Consider the following 18,696-nt stretch of genomic DNA (forward strand, 5'->3'; position numbering starts at 1 on the left):
ATGTTCTAACTTAAACTTGTTCCTGTTTCTGAGCCAAGATTCTTCTGGAATAATGCTTCTAGCTCTACACTTTGGTCATGTGCCTTGCAGTGTACATTTGCTTTCTTTAGTTCTTTTCTCATGCCTCTTCCCGTTTTTTTCTCTGACAATTATGTCCTCATCTAATGTTGCTGCCTCTTTCCTAGGTTATGAGCTTATTCACATCTTACTCATTGATTCCTCACCCCTGGCCTGTTGATGCCCTGCACTTAGTAGGATGTAATAAAAATTGAATGAGCAGTATAGATGTTCCCATGCATGTGATCTTCTGGAGCTTTGTGTTTGGTGCCTTTCATGGACTTGGGGGTGTATTTTAGTGTTCCTCAGTGCTTGGGCAGACCCTTCTCTCTTTTTGTTTCTTGGGCCACGCACCAGAGTGCTCAGATTACTCCTGGCTCTGCACTCAGGGGTCACTCCTGGTGGTACACTAGGGACCATTATTTTTTAGATTGCCACGGCACTGCTGGGTTTTCAGGCAAGTGCAATATTCAAATAAAGCTTCGACTGAACTTTCTCTGGGAGATCTATGTGACATGCCTGGGCAGGACCTCTGGTCAGAGGAACCAACCAGTTTATTATTCAGATCTCCTACTTTCTTTATTGCTGTGCTCAGCTTCATATCTTGCACTTCAAGAGACTCTTAGATAAAGCTTTTATTTTTATTTTAACTCATTGTGCTCTTTTGGGGGGGGGGGCGATTTTTGCTACTTTCCTGTGGTACCTCAGGTGCTAATTAATCCCAGTTCTAAACTTGGAGTTTACTTCAGTGCACAGGGGATAGGGAGGTGTGTATACAGGTGAGTCTTGACATTTTGATCTGGGCTTTCTGTATGATGCTTTGGGCTTTGCTTTGTTTTTGTGTTCAAGGCAAATTCCCAACCATTACTGTCTCTCCAGTCCCAACTCACCTCCCTCCCTCCCTCTCTTTCCATCTCTATTTCTGGGAACCCATCCTGGACCTCACACAAACAAGTGCTTTACTACAGAGCCACATCCCTGCCCCACTACTTTTTGTTGTTTATTTTTTGGGCCACATCCAGCGGCACTCCTGTGGTTACTCCTGGCCCTGTTCAGAAATTATTCCTGGTAGGGTCAGGGGACCATATGGGATGCCAGGGATTGAACCTTGGGTGACCACATGCAAGACAAATGCCCTGTCTACAATGCTTTTGCTCTGGTCCTCTGCCCCAGTACTTCCTTTTTATTTGATTTTTTTCTCTGTGGCAGTTTCTTTTCTTTTTTTTTTTTTTTGTGGTTTTTGGGTCACACCCGGCAGTGCTCAGGGGTTATTCCTGGCTCCAGGCTCAGAAATTGCTCCTGGCAGGCACGGGGGACCATATGGGACGCCGGGATTCGAACCGAAGACCTCCTGCATGAAAGGCAAACGCCTTACCTCCATGCTATCTCTCCGGCCCCATATGTGGCAGTTTCTATCCCATGCTCTTCTACATGCAGGGAAAGGGGGGAGAAGAGAAACTTACAGCTTCTGTAAGTTTTTTCCTAGGATCTGGTAGAGCTTTTTCCTGTATTTAGTGCTGGAGCGATTGCATGAACCCGACCTCACTCTGGAAGCTCCTAGAAAGGAGTTCAGTTCCCGACACCATTTGTAGCCCCAAAACAGATCCAAACCATTAAAATCAAGTTTAGAGTAACAGTACAGCAGGGAGGGGTGTTTGCCTTGCACACTTAGCCCCAGCATCCCATATTTGAGCCCCCCCAGGGTTCCCTAAGCACTGCTGGGTGTGGCCCCAAACCAAACCATTAATAACCCAGATCAGTTGCTCCGGTGCCTTTTTTACACAAGTGTTTATAATTCAGGTATCATTTGGTTTTCCAACTTACGTTGCATTTCAGAGAATAATGCTGATGTTGTTGGAACTGACTCAGTCCAGTCCCCTCTGTGTCCCCAGAAAGAAGTCAGAGAGAATTCTGAGGAATCTAGCCATGTGCCCTCCAGCTGCCAGGCTACTTCTGAAGCTACTTTTTGGTGTTCTGCACCCCCAGCTTCGGGTGGATGGGGGTTAAATTAGCTCTAGGAAACCCTGTGTTCAGTCTTATGGCATAATGACCTAGAGCTTAGTGTCCAGTTTGAGAACCTGTCATTTCCGTCCTTCCCCACACTATACGTGCTGTAGGCAGATGGGCAAATGCACGGTCCACCCCCTCCCTATGCCCTGCACTTATCCTCCGCTTCATAAATCCTTTCTCCTACAGCTAGTTTGAGTGCCAGCTCTGTCATAAGACTTCTCTGATAGGCCCTGGTGAAGAAAGGTCGTGTCTCACTGACTGGCATTTTCAGTGTGCATCAGGGTTTTTACATGTGTGTTTCCTCTCTAGTACAGGATTTAGAACTTGCTCCTCTAATCTCTGGTTAGTTGGCCACACCCTTGCTCAGGCTAAGGGGTGGTGGCCACAGCAGAGATGCTGTGGGAAGGGTGGGGGAACATACCAAGATCATTAGCATTGGAACCAGCTCCTGGTCCCATGCATTATGAATTTCCTCTTCAAAAGAAGAGTTGGAGAGCGTAAGTTTCAAGTGTCAATTTGAAATGAACCTGTGAATGTTCTCTCACAGGGGTCTCAAACTCAATTTACCTGGGGGCCAGGGAGGCAAAGTCCAGGTGATCCTTGAGTGCAAAGTCAGTAGTAAGCCTTGAACATTGGGGGGTGTGACCCAAACAACTAAAAACAAAACAAAAAAAGATTCCTCTAGGGTAGGGCCACAAAATGTTTTATGGAGGGGCCGCAAACGGCCCTCGGGCCTCAAGTTTAAGACCCCTGCAAGTCTAGAAGGAATTGTGGCCAGTTGTCAGCTCTCAGGCCTCCTCGAACCGTGTGTCTGAGATCACAAGCCTTGCTGTGTTTCAGTGTTTAATGTACCACAGGGCTAAAGTTTGGCTTGTGGACCTCTGCTGTAGAAGTGAGTGGTGAGTATAGGCTGCCTCCTCCACAGACCTGAATTGTCTCCAAATAGGTTGTGGACTGTCTGTCGCCTTTGTTGTTTACTACACAAAGATAACCAGTGGTTCCCATTTCTACCCCACCTTCCCTGGCAGCCCCAGTTAACTTTACTACTTTAAAAACTCCCTGTGTGGTCTATGTTTGAGTAAAAATAGCAGTTTTTTCTAAATGTGAATAAACCTTTACCACTGCAGCGCTCGTTGATTTTTCTGCCTGGACAAATTAATCTATGATCTGTGAAACACTTGTACCAGCATAGGTCCAGACTGGACACTGCTCACTCCTCAGGTCTGTGTGTCTGATCTCAGGGCCCACAGTTAGGCTGGGCAGGAAGAACTCCTCAGAAGAAACCTTCTGCTTTAGGACTTAATTAGTAGGGAATTCTGAAGACACAGCACTCACCTGTGCTAGAATGAACTACGAATGGTATTTTCCCTGAGGCCATTCGATAGAGGACAGGCTCTGTCTGACCCATCTTGCAGGGGACGCATGTCTTGGTTCAGGGCTCCTTTTGGGGGGCGGGGCACTCGGGTATCTCCTTGGCTCTGAGCTCAGAAATCGCTCCTGGCAGGCTCAGGGGACCATATGGGATCCTGGGGATTGTTAGAGTTTCTGTGTGTTTTGTGACTTCAGAATTGAATGGTGATGGTTGGAGGAGTTGTTTGAGAGGTTTCTCTTCCTTTCCTGTCACCCAGTTGCTCTTGGCTCTTGGCTCTTTCCTGATTAACGCTTTTGTTACTGGTGACCTGCCAGGCACCTTGGGCATTTAGGTGTATGTTATATGTAGAGTATGTAAGAAGAGATTATTTCTTTTCCCCTTGTACATGAGTAATACATAGGACAGCTATGTAGTAGAATCCCCTCCTCCCATTTAATACATCTTTAGCTGTGTGTCTGTGTTTGTAATACATGAATTATGAATTATTTGAATCATGCTTAATACTCCCTACTGTGGAGAGATAAACTCTCTTTGTATATATATATTGAATATTTGATTGGCCACAATTTTTCAAAAAATATTTTTTTTGTTTTTTGGGCCACACCCAAAGACGCTCAGGGATTCCACCTGGCTATGCGCTCAGAAATTGCTTCTGGCTTGGGGACTATATGGGACGCTGGGGGATCGAACCGCACTCTGTCCTAGGCTAGTGCGACCAAGGCTTACTGTTTGTGCTGCTGCTCCAGCCCAAGTTTTCAAAATTAAAAAATTTTTTTTTCTCGGGGCCAGAGAGATAGCATGGAGGTGTAGGGTGTTTGCCTTGTATGCAGAAGGATGGTGGTTCGGATCCTGGCATCCCATATGGTCCCCCATGCCTGCCAGGGATGATTTCTGAGCGCAGAACCAGGCCAAAATAAAATTTTTTTCCTCTCCCTACCCCTTTCTCCCCCCTCTCCTCTTCCTCTTTCCAAAATTTTTGCAGTTCAATCAGAGATATGGTATAGAAATTAAGGCACTTGCATATACATGGTTCCCTGACACTAATAGGAGTGACCCCTGAGCACAGCAAGGAATAGCCCCTAAATCCTGTTGGATGTGGCCCAAAATACCAAAACAATGTGCAACAAATATAGATTAAGTGGGGTTGCTGGTTTAAGTATCTGCCTCCATTGGCAATAGATCATTTTACTAGGAAGCTGTAGCTTTTTTTTTTGGGGGGGGGGGAGGCACACCTGGTGCCACTCAAGGGATACACCTGTCTCTCAGAAATTACTCCTGGCAGACTCAGGTGACTATATGGGATGCCAGAGATTGAACCTGAGTCAGCAGCATGCAACCAAACACTGATACCACTTTTTCCCCAGCTGTAGCAATTTTTAATAATTTTGTTTTCCTTTTGGGCCACACACAGTGGTGCTCATGGCTTAGTCTTGATTCTGCTCTCAGATCAGTTCTGATAGGCTCAGGGGACTATAGGAGGTACCAGGGATCGAACCTGGGTCTGCTGTGTGCAAAAGTCAGTATCTTGACAGTACTGCTGCTCCAACCCCAAATGTGTAATTTCTTAGAGCTCAACAATTTCTTTCTTTTTGCCTTTTTTTTTTTCTTCTGGTTTTTGAGTCACACCTGGCAGTGCTCAGTGTTTACTCCTGGCTCTACGCTCAGCAAACGCTCCTGGCCAGCTCGGGGGACCATATGAGATGGTGGAATTTGAACCACCGTCCCTCTGTATGCAAGGCAAACGCCTTATCTCCATGCTATCTCTCCAGCCCCTCTTTGATTTTTGAGTCACCGCCGGCAACACTCAGAGGTTACTCCTAGCTCTGCTCTCAGAAATCGCTCATGGCAGGCTCAGGGGACCATATGGGATGCCAGGAATCAAACCCAGGTCCTGCATTAGCCATTTTCCTTTGGGTCACACCTGATGTTGCTCAGGGGTTACTCTAGGCTCTGTGCTCAGAAATTGTTCCTGGCAGGCATGGGGGACATATGGGATGCTGGGATTCGAACCACCATCCATCCAGGATCAGCTGCGTGCAAGGCAAATGCTTTACCGCTATGCTATCTCTCCAGCTCCCTCATTGGCCATTTTCTAATAGTCATTCTAGCAGCAGATTGTCTTTGTGAGACATATGGAAAGGAAAAAAATTATTTTGGGGGCACACCCTGAGACACAGGTTACTCCTGGCCCTGCAGGACCATAGGAGATGCCGGGAATCTAACTCAGGCCTTTCTGGGTCAGCCTCTATAAAGGTAAACACCCTACCACTGTGCTATCCATTGGGTGGCGAACACGCGGCTCCCGGCCAAAATGAATATGGCTCTTTGCCTCTTATCATTTTGTATACTGTGGCTCTTTGCCAAGTTTGGATTTTGTTCTGCTGCTTCTGAGGAGGGACCGCTGAGGAGAGATCTCTGAGCATGGAGTCCGCCCTCAGGCTGTGTCATCTCGTCTCCCAAACCGTATGTCACATGTTGGGTCACATCTTGCCTGATGTTAGTTCTTAGTGTGGAGGACGAAGCACTCCCTCACCATCACTGCAGGATTTTGACCCTCACTTGAAATGGAAAAATACAATTTGTGTTTAATAGATTATTATTAAAATTATCGTATTTTCCGGCGTATAAGACGACCCCCTAATTTTGCAGTTAAAACATAGGTGTAGGCCTATATTCGATGTATCAGACAGAATGTTCCTGTGCTGCAACTGTATGTACCACAGTGAGGCAATCACAACAAGCAAAGGTTCAAAGGTTATACTGCAATAGACTTCCTCTCTGACTCTGGCCAACCTGAACAGGCTTTTTACAGTGTAGATTCGGGTCCAAAACATTGTCTAATTTGCATGCATCAAAAGCCTGCTTGGATTGGCTGAGTCAGAGAGGTGGTCCGAGCAGCCTTGCAGTGGTTGGTCCCTTTCATAGGCACTTTTTCTGGCAATTCCCTGGTGGTGCCAGTTAATCTCCCCCACTACATGAACCAAACAACACCCCATCCTCGGACCCTAGCACTGAACCACCAACACGGTTAGCTGGGTTTTGCCAGAAATGGCCCCCCAGATCTCCTGAGTACTGTTTGGGAGCTCCCAAGAAAGAGATTTGGAAACTCTGCGGCCTGAATTTTTTTTGTTTGTTTGTTTTGTTTAGCGGCATATTGAAACATTTTTCGGGATATACTCGGCCTATAAGACGACCCCTGATTTTCGGTTGACTTTTTTTGTTTGTTTGTTTCAAAAGTTGTCTTATACGCCGGAAAATACGGTATATGCTTTTTTTTTTGTAGTTTTTTTTTTTTTTTTTGGGTCACACCCGGCAGTGCTCAGGGGTTATTCCTGGCTTCATGCTCAGAAATTGCTCCTGGCAGGCACGGGGGACCATATGGGACGCTGGGATTTGAACCGATGACCTCCTGCATGAAAGGCAAACGCCTTACCTCCATGCTATCTCTCCAGCCCCCGGTATATGTTTTTGTATGTCTGTTTTGGCAGGCCACTACATGGTGTGGCTCTCTGACTCAACAGTTTAAAATTTTCGCTCTTTGTGTCAAACTTGTTCGCCACCCCTGCATTGGTACATGGAGCTCTGGCCCCAGTGCTCAGCTATTTCTTTTTTTTTTTTTTGGGTCACACCCGGCGGTGCTCAGGGGTTACTCCTGGCTGTCTGCTCAGAAATAGCTCCTGGCAGGCACGGGGGACCATGTGGGACACCGGGATTCGAACCAATCACCTTTGGTCCTGGATCGGCTGCTTGCAAGGCAAATGCCGCTGTGCTATCTCTCTGGGCCCTCAGCTATTTCTGAGAGCTTAGTTTTTTTTATTTCTTTACAGTTCTTTGCTCATTTTTTGGTTGTCTTGTAACTAAAAAGTTGTACTTGCCTTTTTTTCTTTTTTTGGTTCTTGGGTCACATCTGGCAGCACTCAGGGTTTACTCTTGGCTCTACACTCAGAAATTGCTCCTGGCAGGGTTGGGGACCATGTGGGATGCTGGGATTCGAACCACTATCCTTCTGCATGCAAGGCAAATGTCCTACCTCCATGCTATCTCTCTGGTCCCCTGTACTTGTTTGTTTTATGGACTACTACTTGGGTCACTCCTTTGTGGGGAATCAGGAATTACTTCTGGTGGTGCTTGGTGGGGGGGAACCATATGGAATTCTGGGGATTGAGTTCAGGTCAGCCGTTTGCAAGGCTGTCTCTGTGCTCTCTCCAGGTCCTCTTGTTGAATTTTTAAAAACCATACTTCGGGTTTTTGGATAAAATTCAAACTTTGGATAGCTCAGTGGAGTGAGCCCAGGTTTGATTTCCTGCTTCACATGGGCTAGACTGTGTGTTGCATGTAGGAGGCCCAGGTTTGATCTCTAACATTGCATTTTGTCCTTCAAACACCAGTGATCCTTCAGCATGCTGGGGGTCTGTCTCTCACAAACAGAAAAGCAGAATTGCCAATGAAAGCATTTGACTTCTTATTTGAGTGCACATTTTGGTAATGGCTTTAACCTCAGGTTACTTCACAAAGAAGAGTTTTTAAATTTTTTTTTTTTTTTTTTTTTTGCCTCATACCCGGCAGCGCTCAGGCATTACTCCTGGCTCTACTTTCAGAAACCGCTCCTGGCAGGCTCAGGGGACCCTATGGGATGCTGGGGATTCAAACCATCCGTCCTTCTGTATGGAAGGCAAACGCCTTACCTCCAGGCTATCTCTCTGGCCCCACAAAGAAGAGTTTTAATACATGATTGGGGAGGTTTGGGCCACTACCAGTGGTACATGGAGCCTCGTATCGGCTACAGGTCAGCGAAGCTTTTTAACCCTTGGCTTCCGAATTGTTCCTTTCTTAAATTGATTAATGACTGGGCTTGAGTGATAGGGCGTTTGCCTTACACACGGCTGATCCAGGATGGACTTTGGTTCAATCCCTGGCATCCCATATGGTCCCCCTAGGCAGAAGCATAGCCAGGAGTATCCCCTGACCATCGCAAGAGTGTGGCCCAAAAAGCAAAACAAGAAGTTGATATATTATTATTATTATTATTATTATTATTATTATTATTATTATTATTATCATCATTATTATTATTTCGAACAAATGGGGTTGAAGCCAAGGCATTTTAGCTATATCCAGTTGTACTCTGTGATCACTCTTGGTGTGGGGTTTAGGGTGCCGGGAATGTAACCCCTGTTGGGTGACTGCAGACAGTATTCTACATACTGTACTGTTTCTGGTCCCTTCTAGTAGTTTGTTATTGTTTTAAATAGAAAATAGATTGAATTGATTAAAAAATGCTCCTCATATGATTACTTCAAAGGGGGGGAATTTTTGTTTGCTTTTTCAGTGTTTGAACCCCACGTAGTTATGGTCAGGAGCCTAAGCTCTACTTTGGCCCAAGATTGACCTATTAAATGATAGATTTAGAACTTGGGCAGAATGCTCATTCAAAAAGGGACAATTTACTATGCGCCTTAAATTTAATTACTAACAAAAAATTTAATTACTGTGATAGACTTGCAGTTCACTTTGATCACAATAAAATTATTTTTAAAAAAGGGACAATTTCAGGGGTGGAAATTGCTTACCTATTTTCTTGCTCTCTACAGTTAAAGGTCACTTCATGGGGCATCTATCTTGTTTTATGAACATAGTTCATAAAATACTTGATTTTCACTGTAGCAGTTTTCTTTTTTGTGGTGGCCCTTGGCATATGCAAAATCAAGTGTCCTGCTGAGTTGCATTTACATTACTTAGGCATTTAAAATTAGATACCAAAGCCTGACTTGGAATATTTTTTTGGTTTTTGGGTCACACCCAGCAGTGCTCAGGGGTTACTACTGGCTTTAAGCTCAGAAATCGCTCCTGGCAGGCTTGGGGGATCCTATGGGATGCCAGGATTCAAACCACCGACCTTACCTCCATGCTATCTCTCCGGCCCCTGACTTGGAATATTTTGAGATGGTTTAGTAACATTGATAGGATTTTTCTAATTTCACATCTCTGAGATTCATCCTCAGATCACCCCAAATTCAATCTGCCTGTTTTTAGTTTTATTGGAGCACAGCCTCAAGTCATACATTCATAGATTTGTCTACCTTGTTGGGCTGAATGGAGGATGTTGTGCCTGTCAACTTCTGAGTCTGAAGGAATTTTTTTCTTTTCATCTTACACTAACCTTGGGCCTTGGCAAGTATTATGTCTTCACTTTGGCATCAGGACCACTGCTTTGAGACTGGTTTTCCTTTCCTTTTTCTGTAACATGGTCTCAGCATGTGCTTGCAGGGCGACACCCTGAAGGTTACAATCTGTTTCTTATCGCTTTATCTCCCATTTTGGCTTCCTGGTAATTGGACAGTGGGGTGTGCGGTTACAGGAAGGATGTTGGTCTAAACATAAAATGCCATTGCTTTGGAGGGGTGGAGGACATTTCCTGACCTGTTAAAAAGTTAAACATTTCTGACAATTTTTTTCGGACAATCTTTTTTTTTTTTTTTTGAGCCACACCCGTTTGATGCTCAGGGGTTACTCCTGGCTAAGCGCTCAGAAATTGCCCCTGGCTTGGGGGGACCATATGGGACACGGGGTTGAGATCTTTCCTTGGCTAACGCTTGCAAGGCAGACAGACACCTTACCTCTAGCGCCACCTCACCGGCCCCAGACAATCTTTTGATGGAGGGGTCATGGGCCTCTTGAGAGTAGAAGGCAGTTAGGAAGCATGTTTGGGAATGGAGTGGATATATTAAAATAAGAGTAGAGAATTACAGACATGCTCTTGGGGGTCTCGGGGCATTGTTTGGTTTAGGCCAAGGAGGAGGGCCCAGGACCTCTGGGTTGGGAGTCCTCATCCTCAAATTAAATAAAATTAAATTCACTTACTGCATCTAGGATTTATTTTGTCTCATGATGGGGTGGTGGTGTCATTTTTAAATAACTCAGTACAAACTAACACTAAATGTATTTCAGCACATAATTTTGCTTTAGGGCCACACCTGGTGATGCACAGGGGTTACTCCTGGCTATACGCTCAGAAAGTGCTCTTGGCTTGGGGGACCATATGGGATGCTGGGGGAGCAAACCACAGTCAGTCCTAGATTAATTAGCCCGTGCAAGGCAAATGCCCTACCACTTGTGCCACTGCTCCGGCACCCTTAATTTTGCTTTTAACTGCAAATTTTGATTATAAAGCTCTAAATGTAGAAATTTGAGAAAAGTTGCCAATTTTAGATGTTTTGCGAGTAAACCATTGGTATAGGATAGATCTGAGCGTTTCTTGTGAGAAAATTGAGCCAGAAAGCCTTGCCCTTGCCCCTGTGTCCTGCAAGTTCTTACTGCTCAGTTGTGAGGTGCTGTTTCTGAGTTGGATCTCACTCCACTGCGGCCAGCAATAGTGTTCTAAATTAGAGTTACTGAGCATAATTGTGATTTACCATCAGCATACTTCCTGACTGTTCCTTAAAGTAAAATTAGTTTTCTATTTATTTGGAGGCAGGTGCTGCTGTTTTGGCCACCACTTAGAGTTGTCTTGCAGGGTTTACCCCTGAATCTAAGCTCACTCCTGGCATGCTCTGGGGACCAAAGAGGATACCAGGGATGAAACCCAGTTAATCACATGGAAGGCAAACATCCCACCTACTGTCCTGTCGTTCCTGCCCTCACCTTCATATCTAATACTAAAATGGATGCAAATAACTCTGACTGAAATTCAGTGTCATGTACTTCCATATAGAGAGGCAGATTTATTCTAGTCAAACATTGTAACTCATAAACCCAGCTGCACTCAGTTTATTCCTGGCTCTGCACTCAGAGATTGTTCCTGGCAGGCTCTGGGGAACTTATGGGATGTTGGGGATTGAATCCCAGTCTGTTGTATGCAAGGCATACACCCTACCCTTCATGTTAGTGCTCTGGTTCCTTCTTGCATTGATTTTGAGGGCATCGAATACTGTACTGGGAAACGTTTCATATTCTCCATATTTCTCCAGTTCCAGTGCTGGAACTGGACTAGAGTCTGACTAGTGGCAGCTGCTTGGGAAGGAACAAAGGAGGACAGGGTCTGGAAACAAAGAGAAAGCTACCAGGGAGGTCATGCTGGGTATGAGGCATGTGGCAGCAGGTCCAATGTAGCTTTCGTGTTTAATTTGGAGATAACTCATATGGTCTTGGCAATATCTCAGGAGCTCATTGTGCTTTCTTTTCTTTCCAGGTTTGATCTTGCTCTTCTACCTGGTCTTCTACGTGTTTCTGGCTGCACTCTTCTCGTTGACTATGTGGGTGATGCTTCAGACGCTGAACGATGAGGTTCCAAAATACCAAGACCGCATTCCTAGTCCAGGTAGTGTTGCCATTTCCTTCTGGTTTCTCACAGCAATGAGCCTTGTGCACTTGAGAGCACGACCACAAGTCTGTACTGTTTAACAGCAGAGTTAAACCTGGGGCACTGCTCATGGGAAAGTTTAGATTTTCATATTGACATATGGAAACTGTTGAGCAGAAACAGAACTTCTACTACCAGAGTTTATTTTGAAGGACATATCATCTTGGGGTTACACTGGCAATTCCAGGGCTTACTCAGGCTCTACATTCCCGTGAAACTGTGGTGCTGGGGATTGAATTTGGCTCTGCTGCAAGCAAGGCAAGCGCCTTCATCACTGATCTCTCCCCCCTCCCATTCCCTTCCCTTCCCCTCCCTCTTTCTCCTTCCCCCATTTGCCATGTTGCCTCAGGAGCCCTGACAGAATCATCCCATCCGAAAGCTCTAGTGTGCCTGGGCCAGCTGAGCAGCTGTAATCCAGCACTCAGTCACCATCTCACCATCTCAGCACTACTGAACAGCATTCTCTGTTGCAGACTGCTTTTATTATTGAACAAGATTTTTTTTGTTTCTGGAGCACACCCTGTGGTACCTGGGTTTCTCGTGACAGGTTCAGGGGACCATATGAGATGCCAGGGATGGAATCCGGTCGGCTGCATGCAAGGCAAACTCCCTACTCGCCGTGCTATCAATCCTGCCACAGACTTTTTTTTTTGTTTTTGTGTCACACCGAGCTGTGCTCAGGGGTTCCTCCTGGCTCTTTGCTCAGAAACCAGCGCTCCTGGCAGGCTCGGGGGACCATATGGGATGCCGGGATTTGAACCACCAACCTTCTCCATGCCAGGCAAATGCCTTGCCTCCATGCTATCTCTGGCCTGCAGAGATGGTTTTTATTGATTGATTGATTCGTTTTTTTGGGCCACACCCAGTGACGCTCAGGGGTTACTCCTGGCTATGCGCTCAGAAGTCACTCCTGTCTTGGGGGACCATATGGGACGCCAGGGATCGAACCGAGGTCCGTCTTAAGCTAGCACAGGCAAGGCAGGCACCTTAACTCTAGCGCCACCACACTGGCCCCAGTTTGTAGTTAATTTTTCTCTTCCCTCTCTCCTACCTCCTCCCCACTTTCCTATTTTTTAATTTATTATTTATTTACTTTTTGTTTTGGGGTTATACCCAACAGTGCGCAGGGATCACTCCTGGCTCTTCACACAGAAATTGCTCCCGGCAGGCTATATGGGATGCCGGGGATCGAATCTGTGCTGGGTCGGCTATGTTGAAGGCAAATGCCCTACCTCTGTACTATTGCTCCGCCATCTCCCCACCCCTGACTGTTTTTACAAATCAGGATAGACTGTGGTAAAGGCTGGGTCTCGGGGTTGTTGTGGTTCAGTTTTAAAGCATGCTTTGGTCCAACTTGGTTCCTGCTACCAAAAAACAAATCCATGCAGCAACATGCTGAAGTATATAGAAGTACAGCTTTTTGTGGGGAGCAGGGAGGGGTGTGAACATACTTGGTTGTGATGAGGGGCTATTCCCAGCTCTGCTTGGAGGTCACTTCTAGCATTGCTGGTGTAGAACTTGGGCTTCTTGCTGCTTTGTCCCTTTGAGCCAGTTCTGAGCTAATTTGTGATCAGTAATGGTTTGATATGATCTTGAAATAAAATTCTTTTCTTTCAGATATTGTGATCACAATAATGGGAATTCTTTTGTAATTTCAACATAACTGTGCATAGTCTTTCATATAATTTCTGGGGATCTGTCCTTTGAGAGTAAGAGGCAGAAAAGGGAATTACAGCTTACTTCCCCTTTTCTTTTGAATTCACAGGGGTTTCCATCTTCCCGAGGGCACCGACTGCACTGGAATATACGTTCAATGCGAGTAATCCAGAGACCTACAAGGGGCTCATCGAAGACATTCAAAACTCTCTAAAACGTAAGGGTATTCCCCATACAGAGTAAAGTAAAAGTAAAATGTTTACTAAAAGTTAACGAAACAAGTCCTAGTGATAATGTTTTGATGGTGGTTCTCGGTCTTTTTCCTACCTTTGCTCATTTGCCCAATCAGCATCCAAGAGCATACTGTGGTAATCTTTACATCTGCTCCATCACCCTTCTCCTAGTTGGCTCACCACTGTAGTTGTGGTAATGCTTTTTTATGTACCTTTTGCTACATGAGCATGGCTGGTGTTCAGATACTGTCATGACCCTGACAGGTGGGAGATTGCCAGTGCCCAGCTTCTGTCATTCATCAGTTTAAACATGAGGTTGCTGCTGAAAGATAATAGTTCTGGGGTTCCGGCATGCAGTGCGCTTGCCTTGCATGTGGCTTACCCAGGTCTGATTCCCAGCAACCTGGGAATCAGTGGGTTTTTTGTGCCTTTGAAATATTACCCCTGAGTGCAGCCGGGCTTGGTCCCCAAACAAACGAAACCATGCTAACACTCTTTTATTAAAAAATGGAGTGATTGGGGCCGGGAAGGTGGCGCTAGAGGTAAGGTGTCTGCCTTACAAGCGCTAGCCAAGGAACGGACCGCGGTTCGATCCCCCGGCGTCCCATATGGTCCCCCCAAGCCAGGGGCGATTTCTGAGCACATAGCCAGGAGTAACCCCTGAGCGTCAAACAGGTGTGGCCCAAAACAAAACAAAACAAAACAAAACAAAACAAAAAAATGGAGTGATTAGTGTTACCTTTTGGGGAGGTGTTGGGGCCACACCTGGCTGCTCTCAGTTCCTGGCCCTGTGCTCAGACATTGCTCCTGGAAAAAAAAAAGTAATCGTTCCTGGCCAGCTCAGGGAACCATATGGGATGCTGGGATCAAACTCAAGTCATTCCCAGGTCGGCTGTGTGCAAGGAAGGCAAAAGCCCTACCCGCTCGCTGTGCTATTGCCCCGGCCTTTACAGTTTAGGTCTTAAAGAGTTGGTACAAATGATGTCTTTCTAACCATGTTGAAGATCTGTTTGGCTTGATCTCTCCTTTATGTTTCTTTTTTAGCATACACTGACGAAGCGCAGAGGAATCTCTCAGCGTGTACCAACCAAAACACATATTTTGAACAGCAAGGGCCCACTTACATGGCCTGCCAGTTCCCCCTCAACCAGCTGAATATCTGCGGCTCTAAAGATGACACCTATGGCTATTCCAAAGGACAACCATGTTTTTATTTGAAGATGAACAGAGTATGTACATTTATTTGCTGCTTTTCCCTCTCTAATATGTACTCGACTAGCAACGGTGGAGTAGACGCTAACATAGCAGTGATTATTGGTTGACCTTTGGAAAGTCAATACAGATGGGAAAGCCTACTATGATAGATGGATTAGAGAATATAATTTTTTTTTGTTTATTTTTGAGCTACACCCAGTGGCACGCAGGAGTTACTCCTGGGGGGCTGGAGTGGTGGAGCAAGTGGTAGGGAGGGCGTTTGCCTTGTGCCCACTAACTTAGGACAGACCGAGGTTTGATCTACCGATATCCCATATGGTCCTCCAAGCCAGAATTGATTTTGAACACATAGCCAGGAGTAACTCCTGAGCATCACTGGATGTGGCCCCAACCCCCCCACCCCCCCCCCCCCAAAAAAAATCACTCCTGGGACCGGAAAAATACCACTGCGGTAGAATGTTTGCCTTGCACGCAGCTGACTGAGGAAGGACGAAGGTTCAATTCCCTGTATCCCATATGGTCCCCTAGCCTTCCCGGATTGTTGCCAGGTGTGACCCAAAAACCAATAAATACATACATAAACATAAATAAATAAACAAATAAATAATAAAAGAAATCTCTCCTGGCAGGCTCAGGGGACCATATGGGATGCCGGGAATAGAACCCAGGTCCGTCCCAGGCCCTTTACTTGTAAGGCAAACACTACCGCTTTGCTATCTCTCAAGCCCTCTAACTTGAAATTTTATTTTATTTTATTTTATTTATTTATTTATTTTTGGGTTTTTGGGCCACACCCGGTAACGCTCAGGGGTTACTCCTGGCTATGTGCTCAGAAGTTGCTCCTGGCTTGGGGGACCATATGGGACACCGGGGGATCGAACCGCGGTCCGTCCAAGGTTAGCGCAGGCAAGGCAGGCACCTTACCTTCAGCGCCACCGCCCGGCCCCTAACTTGAAATTTTAAAACTTTAAAAATGTATATATTTTGCCCTATTACTTGTGTATCCTAGGAGATAGGCTGGGCCATACATAGCAATGCTGGATTCTGCTCCCAGTTCAGTTAGGTACAAGGCAGATACCTTAATTTCTGTGGTCCCACAACTTGAAATTTCAGTCCAGTGTTGTAATTTAAAGTTTCATGTAGGGGCCAGAGCGATAGCACAGGGGTAGGACATTTGTCTTATACTCAGCTGACCCAGGACAGACCTGGGTTCGATCCTTTGGCATCCCATATGGTCCCCTGAGCCAGGAGCGATTTCTGAGCACATAGCCAGGAGTTAAACCCTTGAGTGTCACTTGGTGTGCCCCAAAAACCAAAAAATCAAAGGTTCCCATGTAAAAGCTATAAAACTGGATGCATTTTAGCTTTTTTGGGTCTAGAGCATCAAAGCTGGGATATATAATGAACGTGTCTCTTTAATGGTAGAAAAGCATATCCTTTTATTATAATGGCCCAGTTATAGCTGGTTATTTAAGGGGAAGTACTTGGCTAAGTTGTATAGAAGAGAAATTCCAGAATTATTTAAAACCATTAGCAAATTTAGGGGCCGGAAAGATAACACAGTGGTACGGTGTTTGCCTTGCATGCAGAAGGACTGTGAATCGAACTGGCATTCCATATGGTCCTCTGAACCTTCCAGGAGCGATTTCTGAGCATAGAGCCAGGAGGAACCCCTGAGTGCTGCTGGGTGTGACCCAAAAACTAAATATATATTAGCAAATTTAAGTAGCCACTATTTTCTTTAATAAATGTGATAATTTTCCCTAAAAAGTAAATTCCTGGGGCTAGAGCGACAGGCTTAACCAGGTTCAGTCCCCAATATTCCATATGGTTCCCTGAACATAGTTAGGAATAATTTCTGAGTATAGGAATAATTTCTGAGTATAGAAATGGGAGTACTCTGAGCATCTTAGGATGTTAGCTAAACCTTCACGTGATGATTTTACTCAGAAGAATTTTTATGGAGATAGGGCATTTGCTTTGCATGCAGAAGGACAGTGGTTCGAATCCTGGCATGCCAAATGGTCTCCTGAGCCTGCCAGGAGCAATTTCTGAGCGTAGAGCTATGAATAACCCCCGAGTGCTGCCGAGTGTGACCCAAAAACAAAACAAACAAAAAGAAAAAATGAGAAGAATTTTCTCTTTCCTCAAGCTCTGTAACTTGCCATTAAATAAAGCATTGATAAGCAATAATAATAGCAAATTTGCAACTTATGAAGTTGGCACTACCAAATCTGGCTTTTTTTTGAAAGGAAAGGTTAGCCATCCTGTTAGGTGCCCAAATTGCCTCCTGTGTGGGCAGGTGCTCAGTAATAGTCTATGGCATACTTTGATGAAGGACTAAGTTTAAGGGTCTGGGGTTTGTAGCCAAGCAGCAGAACTTTGCTTTGCAACGAGGCCCTAGATTCTACCTGTGACACCAAACATTTAGTTTATTTTTTGGTTTTGGGTTATACTTGGCAGCGCTCAGGTGTTACTCTGGCTCTGTGCTCAGAAATCCCCTGGCAGGCTTGGGGAACCATTTGGAATGCCAGGATTCAAACCACCATTTATCTGTGTGCAAGGCAAACGCCCTACCGCTGTGCTATCTCTCTGGCCCCAACACCAACACATTTGGGGGGGGGGTGGGGTTACACCCGGCAGCGTTCAGGCTCTATGCTCAGAAATTGTTCCTGGCAGACTCGGGATTTGAACCACTCATCCTGCTGCATGCAAGGTAAACATCTTACCTCCATGCTATCTCTCCAGCCCCACCAAACACGTTTTATAAGAAATTCTAGGGCTAGACAGACAGTATAACAGGAAAGGTACTTGCCTTGCAGGTGGCCAACCTGAGTTTGATCCCTGACATCCCATGGGGTCCTTTGAGCCCCACTAGTGTAAAGCCCAAGTGCAAAGCCAGGAGTAAGCTCTAAGCACTGCCAGGTATGGGCTGCACCCCTCAATAAAGAAAAAATTCAAGTTTATAAAGAGAGCCAGAAGTTTTCTAAAGCTCTAGTTTTGTTTGTTTGTTTGTTTGGGTCATACCCAGTGATGCTCAGGGGTTACTCCTGGCTCGGGGAAACATTGGATGCCAGGGGATTGAACTGCAGTTTGTCCTAGGTCTGCGCGTGCAAGGCAAACGCCTTACTGACCACTTGCACCACCGCTCCAGCCCCATAAAGTTCTCTATGGTTTTTGGGTCACACCCGGCAGTGCTCAGGGGTTACTCCTGGCTCTACGCCCAGAAATCGCTCCTGGAAGGCTCAGAGGACCATATATGGGATGCCGATTTGAGCCACCGTCTTTCTGCATACAAGGCAAACACCTTATCTCCATGCTATCTCGCTGGCCCCAAGTTCTCTTACGTTTTAACTTGTAAGAGGAGTCATATTGATGACTCTTGATACTTTCATGAAAAGCAGATGATGTCAACTTTCTGCAGTTCTCATTTCTGCTTGACTTCTTCACATAAATAATGAATCCCCCCCCCAACATTTCTATTTTTCTTTTTTTTACTGGGGGGTTTAGGCCATACCTGGCAGTGCTCAGGGATCTCTTCTGGTAGGGCCAGGGGGGCTATTTGGGGCTCTAAAGATTGAACCGTGGTTGACTATGCAAGCAAATACCTATCCATTGTCAGTCACTTTGGCCCTCTGTTTCCCATTTAACAACAAAATATAATGCATTTCGATCAGTTCTTGGGCAGGAATAAAGAAATGAAGTAGCATAAAGCATAAGGTAGGCAGATTGTGATAATCAGTCTGTTCTAGCCTTATAAAGAAAAAGGTCAATACAGCGATTATTTTCAAGCA

General features: G+C 45.5%; 1 protein-coding gene across 1 annotated transcript in view; it reads left to right on the forward strand.

Annotated features, from left to right (window-relative positions):
* Positions 1-18,696, forward strand: part of ATP1B3 (ATPase Na+/K+ transporting subunit beta 3) — a 37,525-nt gene that overhangs the window by 10,470 nt on the left and 8,359 nt on the right. The window contains exons 2-4 of the mRNA XM_049785360.1: positions 11,628-11,756; positions 13,564-13,671; positions 14,732-14,916. Of these exons, the coding sequence (XP_049641317.1) occupies positions 11,628-11,756; positions 13,564-13,671; positions 14,732-14,916 (422 nt within the window). The remainder of the gene's footprint in view (positions 1-11,627; positions 11,757-13,563; positions 13,672-14,731; positions 14,917-18,696) is intronic.

The sequence above is a fragment of the Suncus etruscus genome, chromosome 13 (assembly GCF_024139225.1).
Source record: "Suncus etruscus isolate mSunEtr1 chromosome 13, mSunEtr1.pri.cur, whole genome shotgun sequence".
NCBI classification, from domain to species: Eukaryota; Metazoa; Chordata; class Mammalia; order Eulipotyphla; family Soricidae; genus Suncus; species Suncus etruscus.